Raw genomic sequence first — 15,022 nt, 5'->3', positions numbered from 1 at the left:
TCCATGGTCATACAACCTGTATATGACAGAAGCCATCTTTCACAAAGTAACTACCATATACGCCAAATATTTTGCGAGGTTTTTATTTTCGCGAATTTTGCAAGTCAGGTGCTATTTGCTATTCATACATAACAACCTGTTGGATATGACAGAAGCCATCTTTCACAACTACTGTATATACATGTATGCCAAATATTTTGTGAGGTGCTATTCGCGAAATTAAAGACACGCGAAAATATTGACTCTGATCCCGATGTGGATGTGACATACCCATTTCTCCATTCAGTACAGGATTCTACGATCGCGAATTTAACCACTCACGAAATCGTCAGGACAGGGGTGTATCCAGGATTTTTTCTGGGGGGGTCGTAATCAAAATTTTTGGACCTTTTAACCTTTGCGAGGGAGTGGAGCGGCCGAGCGGGGGAGGGTGTGGGAGGGGGGTGTCCCCCCCCCCCCCTCCCACGGTAGGGAGTTTTTGAATTATATATCTTAAAATGAGACCATTTGGTGCATACAAAAGTGATCTTTTCGGCATGGCAGTGCGGCTAGAAATAAGGTATGGCATATTAAAACTAAGTTACGAACTTTACGAGGTTTTTGACAATTTGCTGGAACACCACCTGGTCACTTTTTTTCCTGTTGTATATAGGGTAAAAAGCCCTCAAAAAACAAAAATGCCTTTGACAAAAAGTGGACCTTTTGAAAATTTGGGGGGGGGGGTCGTACGACCCTCCCGACCCCCCCTTGCATACACCCATGCAGGAATTCCCGATTCGCGAAAATTTAGACTCGCGAAATATATGGTGTATACAGTCCATGCTGTTTAGGTTTCGCGATTATGGCAAATGCGTGTATTAAAAGATACAATGTACTGTAGATGGTCTCTACAAATAAAAGCCTTCTGCTTGAAACAAATATCAATGGCAAATTATGTAATTGAATATATCTATAGCCATGTTGGATATAAAGTTTGATACCAAGATATATTGATGTGCCAATCAATTTTCACAGAAACTTATGAGTTTGCTTTTAATATTTGCTGGTCTAAATGCTCTGACCATAATGCAAAATATAAAATTTCATGGCATATCAAAGAACAAACTTCAAGCTTTCACCCAAGTAGAAGCTTCTGCAAGTATGATGTCATGTATTCAATATATACTGCTCATAATTTTATATTTCATTGAAGACAACTTTAAATAAATGAGTGTGGACTGCATGTTGGGAATTTGTGAGTTTTGTAGGTCTTCAAAGAGATGAAATATCTGTGGAATGTGTCAAAAACTTCTCGATAAATACATTACTATTTATACAGGAAGTTGACAAAGTGAGAGAGGGTGAGAGAGAGGGAGAGGGAAAGAGAGAGAAGAGAGTGACAGAAAGATGAGAAAAAAGAGAGAATGAGTATAAAGGGAGGTGAAAGAAGGGAAGAGAAGGTGGGGGGGCAGAGAGGGAGAGAAGGATAGAGAGGGAGAAATAGCACTGGGATTGGAAGTTCACATTCAATCGCAATGGAAGATTACACTAAAGAACAACTTCTGTACACAGAAGGTGTCATAAAACAGGTGTGAATCAACCTGTGTCCAATGTACCACACCAGCTTCCCCCCAAAAAAAAAATTAAAAAAAAAACTGCACACCAAGTTTGTACAATGCAATGTCTCAAACATTGACTTGATTCATGGGGAATATTGACTGCGCGTAAAATGTGTTTACCCTGGCACGTACATTATTTCTCTAAGGCCCCTACACGTTCTGCAAGTAACCAGTCAGAAAATCGCTGATGATAAAAGATGACCTAGTTAATGATTGACAATGCTTGGCAGATAAAACCACACCTAAACAACATGCTTGGAACCTACAGGAATCTCAGTGATGCATACATGTACATGATGCATATTATGTGTTTTCAGAAACTTTTCTTTTGGCCAGAATTACGGCATTACCAGGGTGGTCCACAAGGGGTTTGAGTATGTCGCTGCAACATGATTAAAATCCATGTGCAACATGCCTAAAATCCATTCGCAACATCCTCTCAAGTCAGTGACCTGCTATGCAACATCCTCAGGATTTGGCAACATGCTCAAAATGAAATGTAATCAGACACGTGAAAAGCATTTATGAGCAAAACTTGAGAGACATCTTGAAACTACGCAGAAAATTTGTGCGCAAAACATGACACAAAACATCAAAATGCAAGCAGCACGAGAAATAAGTCTCAAAATATTGTGTACTATGTCCTCGTAATGTATGCTCCTCGCACACAATACAATATCTTCATTGATCATTTATTCTCGCATGGTACAGAGCTTTCAACATAAAAAAAATGCTCCAATTTCAAGTTGTGGACCACCCTGATTAATAATGCGGATAATGATAAGAAAATCAATTAATGATTAAGACGATGCTTATAATGATATTAATACTAAAATGATAATAATAATTTACTACTGCTGCTGCTACTACTAGTACTACTGTACTAATAATAATATTGATATTAATAATAACAATAATATTGATAATTATTCAATAATGACGATGATATCATTTATAACAAAATAATGGTAGGAGACCTATGAATGCACCCTTAAAGGAAATATTTACATTTTTTCTCTAGATTTCTATGATAAATCATAATATTCACTTTAATTGTATGAAACAAATATTGGGGAGTTCAGCATGTTTCTCCCTGAAGAAAGTATGATACACTAGAATGTTTTCAAGAGGGTGGAATAGTTTGAGTCAAAGTGGCTTTCAATGAGAAAAAAAATCAAAATAAAATTAAGATCTACCCTGCCGTTACATCAGATGGAATTTTTAAAGAGTATCACTATATTTATTGTATAATATACAGTTTTGTAAAGATGAAAATTATAAAATGAAATGTACAAGGTATCTTACTTTTGGTGAGGAAAGAAAGACTGCTTCCGGGGGAGAGAGAACCGCTATGGGTCATTGAGTATTCCATCACTCCCACAGATCCGTTAGATGAAGCAGCCGAGACGGCGCTCACGTTGGACGAATATCGGTCCCCACGGGACCGACGACTAGCCATGGCTCTTTCCTGGGTGCCAAACACACCAAGAATGAGAGGAATGAGTATTACGGAAGGACACAACAAAACTTGTAAAGCAGAAGCTGGGGATTAGGGGCCACAGGAGTGGCTGAAAAGAAAATTTCGCGCCATGTATGGTAGGGAATTAAACCAACCACAGCAAACAGTCAGAAGTGATTATCTATGTGACAGACAAGTCTTTGCTAGATAACAGTGTTGGCTTCTCTCATCTAAGTGAACTTCTAGTACTAATTCCAAATTTATTAGGGTTTTTAATTTCTCCCTTTGTCTGTTCCTTGAAGCTCTCTTTTCTCACTCATTCAATCATACACAACGGAAAAGGATAAACAAAAAATAATAATAATTGAGCAAAAATGGAATGTAAGTTAATGTAACCTTTGCATTTGGATTACCTTTTCTGTATTTTTTCTGACTTAAAATCACATTCCATACTATCAAAATGACTTACAGAGGGGGGTTGCTCTAGATACGATGTATGATTATCAGGATTTATAATAGGCAAATTATTATCAGAAAATGCAAACAATTATTATTGTTACTTGCACACTTGTTTAAACATTGCAGAGCTCTCGTAAAAAAAAAATGTTAAACAAGATATTTTCGTGGCATGAAATTTTCACGATTTGGCACTGACGGCCTTTTTCGCAGAATGAAATTGTTGCGAGTTGCATATAATCTAACATTCAATTATGCATATTGTGTAACAACGAGTGTAGACAAGAACTTTCATATAAATATGCATTTTACTTTTGCGAATCTTGGCTCTCGAGAAATTCGCGAAATTAAAATGCCTTCGAATCCACCACAATGTGAACAATAACATTTAGCCACTTTCCTTGTCTTTAAATCCTACGGAGGTAAGTATTAAATTGTTCACTCGCCCGGGAGAATGCAAAAACATGTTAAGCAGACAAGTTTAATCCTTCTCCCTTGCCGACTCAGCAAAACAGAAACTAAGCAACGCATCCGCGTTGTTGTTGTCGTTGATGATGACTAAGTTGTTAAACTATTGTGTTGTACTACATGTACATGTAACTGCGACAAACTGTGTACAAGGAGCGTCCCGGGGTTTAATGTAGAAGTAGTACTGCTACTGGTAGTAACATTAGTTGTAGTGATACATTGTAGTACAAATTAATAGTAGAGATTTTGTAGGAGTCAATGATAATGCACATACATTACCGGTACTTTAATCTAGTTTTGGAAAGAGTTCCTTGTGTACCCTGTACTTTTTTGACCTAAAAAGAGAATAAATTATTTCAACCCTATCCACACTTCTGTTTGTTGAAACACTGACCATAACGTAAAACTACTGAATAAAGACTTTATCCTGATTACCAATCAGAACATATTTCTGAAATTGTATTTTCCATCTACACTAAAATTCTAGTTTTATATGATCCACCAATAGATGATTATAATCATCATGTATATTCATATACAGTAGTCAGTGTATACAAAACTCAGTTTTTTCCCCTGAAATAATAGAAGATATATATACAGCCACAGATCTTAATTTCATTTTGTTGCTGTTCGAAATTCCAACAAAATGTTTTGAAGTTTGATAACAGTAAATGTAGGGAAGGGGGACATAAAAGCACAGAAATACAATTCAAATCATTCAATAATTGATTTAGGCCTAACGTATATATATGATGTATACTGCCGAATTGGAGAATAAGAACTTTTGAATTAGACCTACTATGTCTTTAATAGGATTCCTGATTCAATTAGGTCTCAAGAGTGTGATGTTTCAATCGACACAGATGACAATAGAGATATGGCTTCTCTTTTTGTCAGCCATTCAAAGAGCTCATAGTTATGAGGCACGACTATTCAACATTCGCCGCAGACTCATTTACGCCTCGCTGACTACATCTCAAAAGAATTCGCTCGGAGAACACCTGGCGAATCGACCCGCTGCTGTGAAGTGCCGGGTACCACTAACGTGGATTCTGTGAGGAAGGGCTAAGAAGCGACCCCACACAACCATTGACAATGATTTCTCATGAATCGGAGCATTCTTCTTTAATTTGGGGTATCACTTGTAAATGTGAGGTTCAGGTATTCAACTCAAGTACGACATACTATGGGCAGTTTTGATAACGGTCAAACAAACGTTTGGTACGTTTAACATGCCAAGCGAAACACAGAATTGACGCATAACAATGCAACGCCCGGGCGGCGGGGACCTACCTGTTGGGTCTGCGCTTGGTAACTTCTGCTACGAGTACGATAACTTTCCGGCCTCACCCACAAACTTCTCCGAAATCATCTTGCGGCTCCACGGAAAGAGTACTTAAATCCTTTGAATTGTATGATATAACTGCAAGAGAGGGGTATACGAAATATAACTGAGTGAAATGGTTTGATTTGATTCTGATACAAAAACAATCCACTATACACGGAACAAACTTCAACTGTTTTTTACAGCTTTTCAGTACGTAGGGTCTGTATACGGTGTGTAAACAAGAAGAGAATCGGACCGCGGGCCCCAACGTACTCAAATACTGTACTGAGTACGGCGGTGTCGTGTGTGTGGGTGTGTGTATGTCTGTCTATTGAAGTAGTGTTGGCACACTACGCGCAAACACACACATACACACACCATAGGGCACAGTAAGAAAAACCAGTTCGAAGCCCCGCTGAGTTTGCGAATCTCTTGATACCAACTGTGGGTGGATCAACGGAATACCGCTATGCCAAGAAGTTGTGTAGGAGGGTCATGGGCGTGGCAAACACGATCTTACCGTACAGTCGCATGAGGAACACGAATTTGCCGCGTTTTCCGTTTTTTCTTTCCCCATGTTTAGGCCTGTATTCTTTTTGTTAGTCTCTTGTTTTATCCTTCTTATTATTCGCATTCGAATGTTGTATAACTGTCACACCCTTTGACGTTGTCATACCATGTCATACCGAAATGCCTATGCTAAGAATATAATGTGTCATGCAGAGATTGTGTTGTATATATAGTTTGTGCGGGTTATGAGTATTTCGTTTTAAAACAAAAACAAAAAGGCATGTTCTTGTGAAGTTTTTTTTTAATATTTTGACTAACAAAAGAACTTTACTGTTCTGTCATTGTTGTTTCTTTTACCAGCTTTAGATGTGCTTGCAAAGGGAAAATAAAACAAAAAAGAAAGCAATGAAATGAACAGAAATGACTTGCAATAATATCGAAAGATGATATTGGTTGAAGGCAAATCAACCAGTGAAACTGTAGTGCGGGATCTTGTGTCAAACAAAATGGTGTTCAGTGCAAGCGTGGTAAGGCCTTTGTTTGTTTGTTTTTTGCGCTGAAGAACATTTTTTTTTTTTTTTTTTTTTGGAAACGTGACGCTGGCGAGTTCTAAAAAAAAACGAACAAACAAACAAAACAAAATACCTTAGACTCTTAGGCGTTTTCACATCAACCCGATAAAACTCCAAGCTCAAGATATTTTTCGCAGAAAATAGTCAGCAAAATAGCGCGCTATTTCGAAACATCGGGCTGATATGAAAACGCCTAATGTTACCGGTAATCCTTACTCGTTAGGCCCTTGGCATCTCACTAATTCAACCCGGTGCATACCGTGTCTTATTCAGTCTTATAACGACAGATATACAAAAAGTGAAAGTAAATGCACGAGCATTTCAAGTTTAAGCCCCTCTAAGGGTGGCAATCAGTCTCATCTTTATCGCATCTCATTTCCATAACCATCGGGGTCGTTGGGGGACATGGGAGGAAGATGCAGCAGTTATTCTCCAGCCGTCCGGTTAGCAGCTGTCGTAAGAAGATCCGGCATCGTCATCCCATGCAGTCAAACCATTTATATTTTGATTCAGCTTTTCTTCTGCCGTCCTGGCAATAAATTGCTCAAAAACACAGTTCAGATGATGGAACGACGCATCGCGACACCAGCAGACTACGCTAGAACAGTAACCAGACTCGGTAACTGACACAAGAGGGCGGATTACTATACCTACCTGTGGTCTCCCCGGCGTCATCTCCGCCCATCTCCGCCCATCTCCGCTCATCTCCGCCCATCTCCGCCGTCACGATGTAGTAACTCCATGCAATTAAGCGTGGCATCTTCACTGACATAAATTCTCTCAAGGAATGTGTTCCACTATTTCCTGGACTTGTGTTAGGTTGATACTGTTTGGTTCTTTTGACTTCTTTCCTTCTTTCCTTTTTGCTTCGGCTAAGTGTTGTTTCTTCTCTCTTGCATCTTCCATTCAGCTGATCGTATGTTTCGTCACGCTCATTAGATATTGATTTCAATCGTATCACGATCTATTGAAGAGGACAATCGCTGAAGGAAAATAGTGGCGCAAAACTGAAACAAAACAATATTAATGAAATGACGAAGAATATTGGAGAAGAAAATTTGATCATAATGATGATTGAGATGAAAAATGTAAAGACTTTTTTCGCTCTTTCGAAGGTATGAATGAGTCCCAATCAAACACGCTGAATGATAAGTCAGATGCCACATAATCAACCCACAAATGATTTGCTATGTGTATGAATTATGTCTACATTGTATGTTATCACATATGTATTTAGTTTTAACTTTCTGTACGTGCAATGTTTAATCATAATCATATAGGATTGTAAGACAATTGTTATGACATTGATATGGGAGAATAATTAGGCTCTATTTTGTTTGCAATAAAACCAAACAAAATGAAAAAAAAAACCAATCATTTTTAAAAAGTCATCAAGTGGATGTTTTGCAATCAGCTCACTCATTTTCTTCCGATGTTTTAGCGTTATTTGGCAATTCTTTCGATGTGACCCGAAAACATTTAGGTTGAGCAACGCCACAATGATATTCCTTGACACTACTTAAATCTAGCTATCTTATGTTCTGTTATCAAGCTATTTTTGATTTCAAAAAGGCTCTTCACTGAAGTAGTCCTTAAAGGGTGAATTTTGACTTCCCTACGCCATTTAAGCTCTATAACTACAGATCAACTTACTCATGACTGCTCATAGCTATCGTCATTAAAAAGAATAATGTTAATCAAGGCGAAATGTATATTAAATGTCGCAAGAGAAGAGCGTGACATCATAATAATATACACGAAATACAATTAGAGAGAGAGCGAGAGAGCTAAGGAGAAACGGAGGGAGAATGAGAATTTCACATTTATAACACAATATAGATGATGACTGGCGGGGGAGGGGACATACCGAATGTTCCACCCGAAGGGTTTGAAATGCTATATGGAGGTTTTAAGTCTCGAGACGAAGTCGAGGGACTTATAGTCCCCCCCCCCCCGAAATATAATAGCATTTCAAACCCTGAGGTATCACGTTTGGTATGTTCCCTTCCCGCCAGTCATCAACGTTTGATACATGTTCCCGATAACAAAAAGTCATCATCTGTTATATTATATGGGTTAGTCAAATCTGCTTTTTCACATTGTATGGAATACATGTAGGTAAATTTATCCCATCGATGGTGTGAAAAATATGATCGTTCAATCCTTTGGTATCGTTTGTCATTTTGTTACGTGAAAATGGTTTCCCATGGGAGAACATTATACAAAGTGTGTGTGAGCAAGGAGGTTTTATACAACCTCCTTGGTGTGAGTGCACCGTGCGTGTTTGAAAGCATGTTTGTAAATTTGCACCTTCTGTGCTTATCATGTATAATAATTACAGTGTATGTCAAAAAAAAATAAATAAATAAAAAGCAAATGCAACACAATGCGATGCGTCTCGACAACAGAAAACGTTGTAGGGAGATGGCGCCCTTAAACTCAATATGCTCGGTTACATTGTGTGAAATGACAGTGCGAGACTGTATAGGGCTCACACGGGTAAATAATTCCCCTATAGAGACGTGTGTTAAAATTCAAAATTAAAAAATTCTCTAAAATAGGCGGGAAAAATGAGGTGTTTCATCTTCACTAACCTGGACAAGTGAGATATATCCTTTCATCCATCAAATTCCCAAGGCGGGTTCTTGGGCTCATACTCTGTCCAAGGGTCCGCAAAGCCAGACTACGAGTTCTTTTCACTCAAAATATCACCTATTTTCTGTACACGCACCCAATGAAACATCATAGTCCCTTCAAATCCCACGAGAAAAGCTTTCACCTTCCAACCAAAATGCAGTTTGTAGAGGAATTTACAGGCCTACTCAATATCTGCAGCTATTCAGTTTTTGGGTCGTTTTTTCTTTGCCAAACTGCATTATTGATTTTTAATCATTTTTTTTTTTTGTCTTCATTTATTTTGGTATCTTTGGTACGAATTTGTGAAGGGGTCTGGGCCATTCCATTTTATTTACAGGTGTGAGCCTTATTATAGTGCGCCCATTACATGGACTTTTTTCTTTTACCTTATTTTTTCTTCTTCTCATTCTTCTTCTTCCTTTACATCTTCTTTTTTCTCTTCTTTCCTTCTTCAGTTTTTTTCATGAAAGTAGCACTCAGACGGAGATATCTTCACTTCCATGAAATTTATCAAGTTAAAGCGTAAATCCATAGCATAAATTAAAGCGTAAATCCTCCCACAAGCGTCTGCTTCCATGTAGTTTCTCTCCAAACAAAATTTTGATTATCCGTCATGAATGATTGTAATGTACTTGAGAATGATTTCAATTGATTTTGTGCTATGTAAATGCTATTTGTATATACTGCACTTATAACTAAAACCTTGCGTGCGACTTGTGAAAAAACAAACCAATTTTTACTACCCGGAGGTCCCCGCAGATGACCCGCAGATGACAGTTCCTAGCACGTATCTCACCCGTAGTCGCCCGGAGGTGTGCACGCTAATCTTTTCACCCGCAACCATGTTTAGGCCCTGTCACATCTTTCCGGGCATGCTACGCGGGCTTGTTGTGTGTGGGGATTTTCCAGCATACCAGACAATTTCTGAGGGCGGACAAGGATTTGGGCGAGTCAGAGCATGTGTCTTACTTGCTGGACGCGTTCTACTTAAATTCTATTTACGGGTATACTGTGTGACCTGTGTACCAGTCGCGTGGGTGCTGATAACTCAGTGAAGGAATTCCTCTGAAGGAATGGCAGAAGTCCCACAGAATGACATTATCTTGGCTGCAGACGGGAACTGCGTGGGAGTTACCTGCGAGGTGCTGCCGCTAAGGGCCTCCTACTGGCGTTCTGCGTGGACCTCTCCGGGCATCCCCGCGACTCATTCGGGAAAAGTTTTGGTCATGCTCAAAACTTGGCTGCGGTTAAATGGGACTTGCGTGCGCACCTCCGGGCAACTACAGGCGAGATACGCTCTAGGTACTGTCAGGTGCGGACCAACTGCGGAGAGCTCCGGGTAGCAAATTTGTCCCCCCCCCCCAAGTCAAGCCGCAAAACTTCCCCATATACTGTATGACAAGGCCTTGAGCATGCTCAAAACTTGTTCCGAGTGAGTGGTGGGGCTTCGCTCGCAGAGGTACACGCAGAACACCAGTAGGAGATCCTTACCGGCAGCACCTCTCAGGCAATTCCAACGCAGGTACTTCTCAGTATACCTGTAAGTCGCTCGTAACAGAAAGCGGATCGGTTTCAAAGCTCTCAGGCAGATCACACGGAATACACGCAAGTAGAAGATAAGTAGCACGCGTCTAGTAGGTAAGAAACAAGTGCGAAACTCGCAAACATTCTTGTCCGCCCGGGGAAATTCTACTGCGTGCTGGAAAATCCCTCCTCGCAACAAGCCCGAGCAGCTTGCCCGGAAAGGTGTGACACGGCCTTTATAATTTATGTGTTACTTTACATTGTCATGAATGGATGTTGTAAACACAACACTGAATGACATATGTGGAAACTAAATCAATGAAATAAAATGAAACTTAGAGAACAGAATGTATATCTGCTTTCCAGTCAGTCCCGTCAGTATCATAACACTCACACATACACACGTGCTTTTTTTCCACCAACATTTATTTTTGATTCCATATAATATAAATGGAATTTACAAAATCACTTCGAATGTGTTAACAAATTTAACAAAACAATGGATTTCCTTTCTTAATACAAATATACTAATGATGATTAAAAAAAGACCCAAAACCCTGAAAATATTTCACATAACTTTGATACTGTTATCGTGATCAAGCAATAACGTAAAATCAACAGAGTAAACATATAACTTTACTTTTATAATTAGTAAAAGAGCACCTCTCGCCCAACCTGTATCCAAAAATCAGACCTGTATAATATAAGCATACATTGTCCCACTAGTCCCACATTATGTTCCTGTATATAATTATTATAATTACTTGCCTGAACATTATCATTGACAAAACATTCACCAATATTGCCAACTCTTCTCCTTACCTACATCATAAATCTCATATACTTCAAACATCCTCTGTAGAGTCGATACCATCATTAATTGTCACTACAACCCTCCTCCTGTTTCTATTGGTTCCGTCCTCCTGCGTTATCCGACTAAACCAATGTCAATATAATATATATATATATATATATATATATAGATATCATATGATTATATATATAATTTCAGCGGCCTCCGCCTTCTTCGGATATATATATGTATATGATTATATATATAATTATATATATATACACACACACTCACATACACATACACATACACACATATTATATATATATATATATATATATATATATTATATACATGTTGAGATTTCACGTATTGGCTCCACGAAGAAATGAAGAAATAAACTGGTAATGCATATTTGGCCAATAAAGAATGAGTTCATTCGACTTGAATTTTCAGCGGCCTCCGCCTTCTTTTGTCAAGACTCCTGAAGAAGGCGGAAGCCGCTGAAAATTTGAGTCGAATGAATTCATTCTTTATTGGCCAAAATATGCATTACCAGTTTATTATATACATTATATACATATATATATATATATATATATATATATATATATATATGTATATTTATATATATAGTGCATGAGGCTGAATGCACTATATAACAATATAAGCACCGACAAATTCTGAATTTGCCCCGAAGGCCAGTTATATTCAATGAGGCCGCAGGCCGAATTGAATATAATTGCCTGAGGCAAATTCAGAATTTGGAGGTGCTTGGTACTTGTTATAGTGCAATAAGATGTCATGCACTATGTGTTATATAAAATAGCATACATACCCAGGCAAGATAAATTGAAAAAATACGAAAGCCTAGATCAAGACTCTACACGTGTCTAGACAAGCAATAATACCAGTTTCTTTGAACCTGTGTAGACAAAATCCTGACGTGTTAGGGTCTACGTGGTTTAATCTAACGATTTCTAGGCCCTACGATAGATAATGTCTAGGGGCCCTGGCCTAACGTTATACTACTAGATCTACGTCACTTACGAGCGACAGAGCTAACGTTAGTTAACACTTGACCCTACAATAGGTCTACCATGGATCTAACACGTAACAGTAACACGTTAGACGCCCTAAGTTTACTTGCTGCACTGTGGGTCCAGGACCAGGACTAGATGATGTTTTGTAGGATTAGGGATCTACTGGATTTAAACACAAGGCTCGTGCCAGGCATCATTGAAGTCACCATTGCTGCACAAGTGGATTCCGAGAGTGCGCTGTTTAATGTCGTAGTAAAAGTTCATAGCGTAGCGTGATCAAAGAGCGCTTAGCGTATACCGTACACACGCTACCCATTTCCACGGCGTACTTCCGCGTAGAATGTACGGAGAAAGTGGCACAATCTTGGGTTGACTTGCTCAATATCCGTCGGATTGATTCCTTTTCAGAACAGTAGGAGTCCAAAATTCGTAGGGCGTATTTGATGGCATCCTTTGTGTCCATATTGTCTAAGATACTGTTTATATAGATCAGTCTCTGTAAAAGTAGCGAACCTGTTCATTTCAGCTTCCATGTTTAAATCTACCGCTGATAGTCTAGTCCCACACAGATAAGTTGCTGGCATAGCCAGCGAGAATCGAGAATAACGATAATATCGAGCAAAGCATATCGCGGTTGTGGCGCAATCGCGTCGATGAGGTGCGGGATTCAGTACTCGATGATTAAAATGAGGGAGTAAAAACCGATATCAAATCGATAGTGGGTTATCGTCTGCAATCGTTATATTTTACGTGCACTATAACTTTTGTCATGCACCGCCGGCCTGTATCATAATTAGTAGGCCCTATGTATGCTATTTTACATATATATATATATATATATATATATATATATATATATATATCCGTTTGGTATATATCCGTCGGGAATATGTAGTTTGTTGAGGATTGAAAAGTGCTCAATGCTGTAAAGCAGAGCATATTAGGCGTACCTGTGTTTTGGTGCCTTGTCTGCTACCGGCGGTTTCACGCTGTCGCGATCCTCAGGCAGACTGACAAAGTGGTGTGTTTCTGTGCTCATGTGGCGCGGTGGATCGGTTTGACGCATGGATGATTTTTCTTTTCCGGTGTCTGCATTTGGATATAAGTTCGGACCTTTTATTGAGTGCGTTTTTGTTTCGGATGATGATGGCCTTCTCATCGAGGCAGAGGTTGCACAGGCCACTCCTTCTTAGAGTTAAGTTTGACTTCTTTTGGATGCCCCATGTCAGTGTGAAGTTTACGCGTTTTTCTTTCAGGCTCCAGATGTATTTTGAGAGTTGGGTTTCGTTTTTGTATTTCTCATTCTTGATGGATTTAACATGATTCCTATATCTGTCTTTGAAGGTACCCCCCGCTAGCCCGTAGTAGCACTTTTCCTCGTTGTCATGCTTGACGGTTGCCTTATACACAAGAGCCGTTTCCATGCATCTTCCTCTCAACGGGCATTGATCTTTTTGGCGGCAGTTTCATTTGGGTTTGGGTTCGGTGTCACGTGACTTGGATTGTTTGATAACTCTTTGGTTGTGGGATTTAATGACTGCATCCATGTTTTTCATGCAGCTGTAGCTCACTTTTACCGTATTCTTATTGAATATTGGGTTCAGCTTGTGCCCTTTGGGAAAGTGTTTGTTGATGAGCTTCAGAAATCTACCCCCACGTTTGTCTTGGTCGCTGCATTGTAAGGTGGGTTGAACCATGTGATATTCCTGCTCCTGTTTTTCCTTTTTCTTCTCTTTCCCTCTTCACTCGGTTTGGAGTACTTGATGTTTTTCTCGTAGCCGCTTTTTTTTTTTCAGGGCTTTGTTGTACAGTGGCGCTGCGTTGTGGAATATGTCTTCGTTTGAGGTCAATGTCGATATGCGTTTTTCAACTGCTAAGGGTATTTGTGTTAGTGTAGGGGGCGGGTGGTTGGAGTCCCTGTTGACGTAGAGGGGGGTGTCGTTTGGTTTCCTGTACGGTTGGAAGGTGCCAGTGTCTAGATTAAAGGTAGTCCACTATACCTTGAGGTTGGTTTGGACGGTGATGCGCAGACCTAGCTCATCAAAGACTTTTATGAGGTCTTTTCGCGCCCTATCGGCTCTACTCCCAGAGGCTCTCCTGAGCACTGCAAGGCCATCGTCCCTGTATAATCCTACGCTGTATGTGTTCAGTTTTTTGTTCAAGAGTGAGAGTGCATGTAATCCAACTAGTTCGCATATCTCGGCTCCATCAAAAGCCCCCATAGAAACATCGAACTGTTTTCGTCCCTTTTGTTTTTCCCATGCTTTGTTGTTGTTGTCAAACAGGAGTGTCCTCCTCGCGTGCATTATGGTTTCTATCTCATCCTCTTCTATGGTGGTGAATTTCTTGGCCCAGTTCAGACAGGTGGACAACAGTTCGATTGAGATGGAGGGGTAGAAGTCCACTATGTCAAATACAATGAAGGTCAGGGACTCTTTGTCCGGGAGTTTGTTGAACCAATTGAGCACATCGGTTGTGTTGGTCCACTGGTTTGGGTTGATTTTGTCTCTTATTTGTTTGTTAATGCGATCGGGCATTATTTTGCTGACACGGCCTAATTCTGGCTTTGTGGGGTTGATTAGTCTGGCCTGGGGCTTGTTGTTGAAATTGTCCTTGTGGTCTTTTAGTGTAACAA

General features: G+C 39.6%; 1 protein-coding gene across 1 annotated transcript in view; it reads right to left on the bottom strand.

The window, feature by feature from the left end:
• Positions 1–5,566, bottom strand: part of LOC139728750 (uncharacterized) — a 278,601-nt gene extending 273,035 nt beyond the window's left edge. The window contains exons 1-2 of the mRNA XM_071639694.1: positions 5,275–5,566; positions 2,904–3,066 (exon numbers count right to left, since the gene is read on the bottom strand). Coding sequence (XP_071495795.1) covers positions 2,904–3,057 — 154 coding nt within the window. The 5' untranslated portion in view covers positions 3,058–3,066; positions 5,275–5,566. The remainder of the gene's footprint in view (positions 1–2,903; positions 3,067–5,274) is intronic.
• Between the last annotated feature and the right edge of the window lie 9,456 nt (positions 5,567–15,022).

This window comes from Diadema antillarum, unplaced genomic scaffold (assembly GCF_040938485.1).
Source record: "Diadema antillarum isolate AM-2024a unplaced genomic scaffold, OU_Dant_1.0 scf00000019, whole genome shotgun sequence".
NCBI classification, from domain to species: domain Eukaryota; kingdom Metazoa; phylum Echinodermata; class Echinoidea; order Diadematoida; family Diadematidae; genus Diadema; species Diadema antillarum.
The sequence above is the reverse complement of the archived record's forward strand: the minus strand, read 5'-3'. Positions and strand labels throughout refer to the sequence as shown.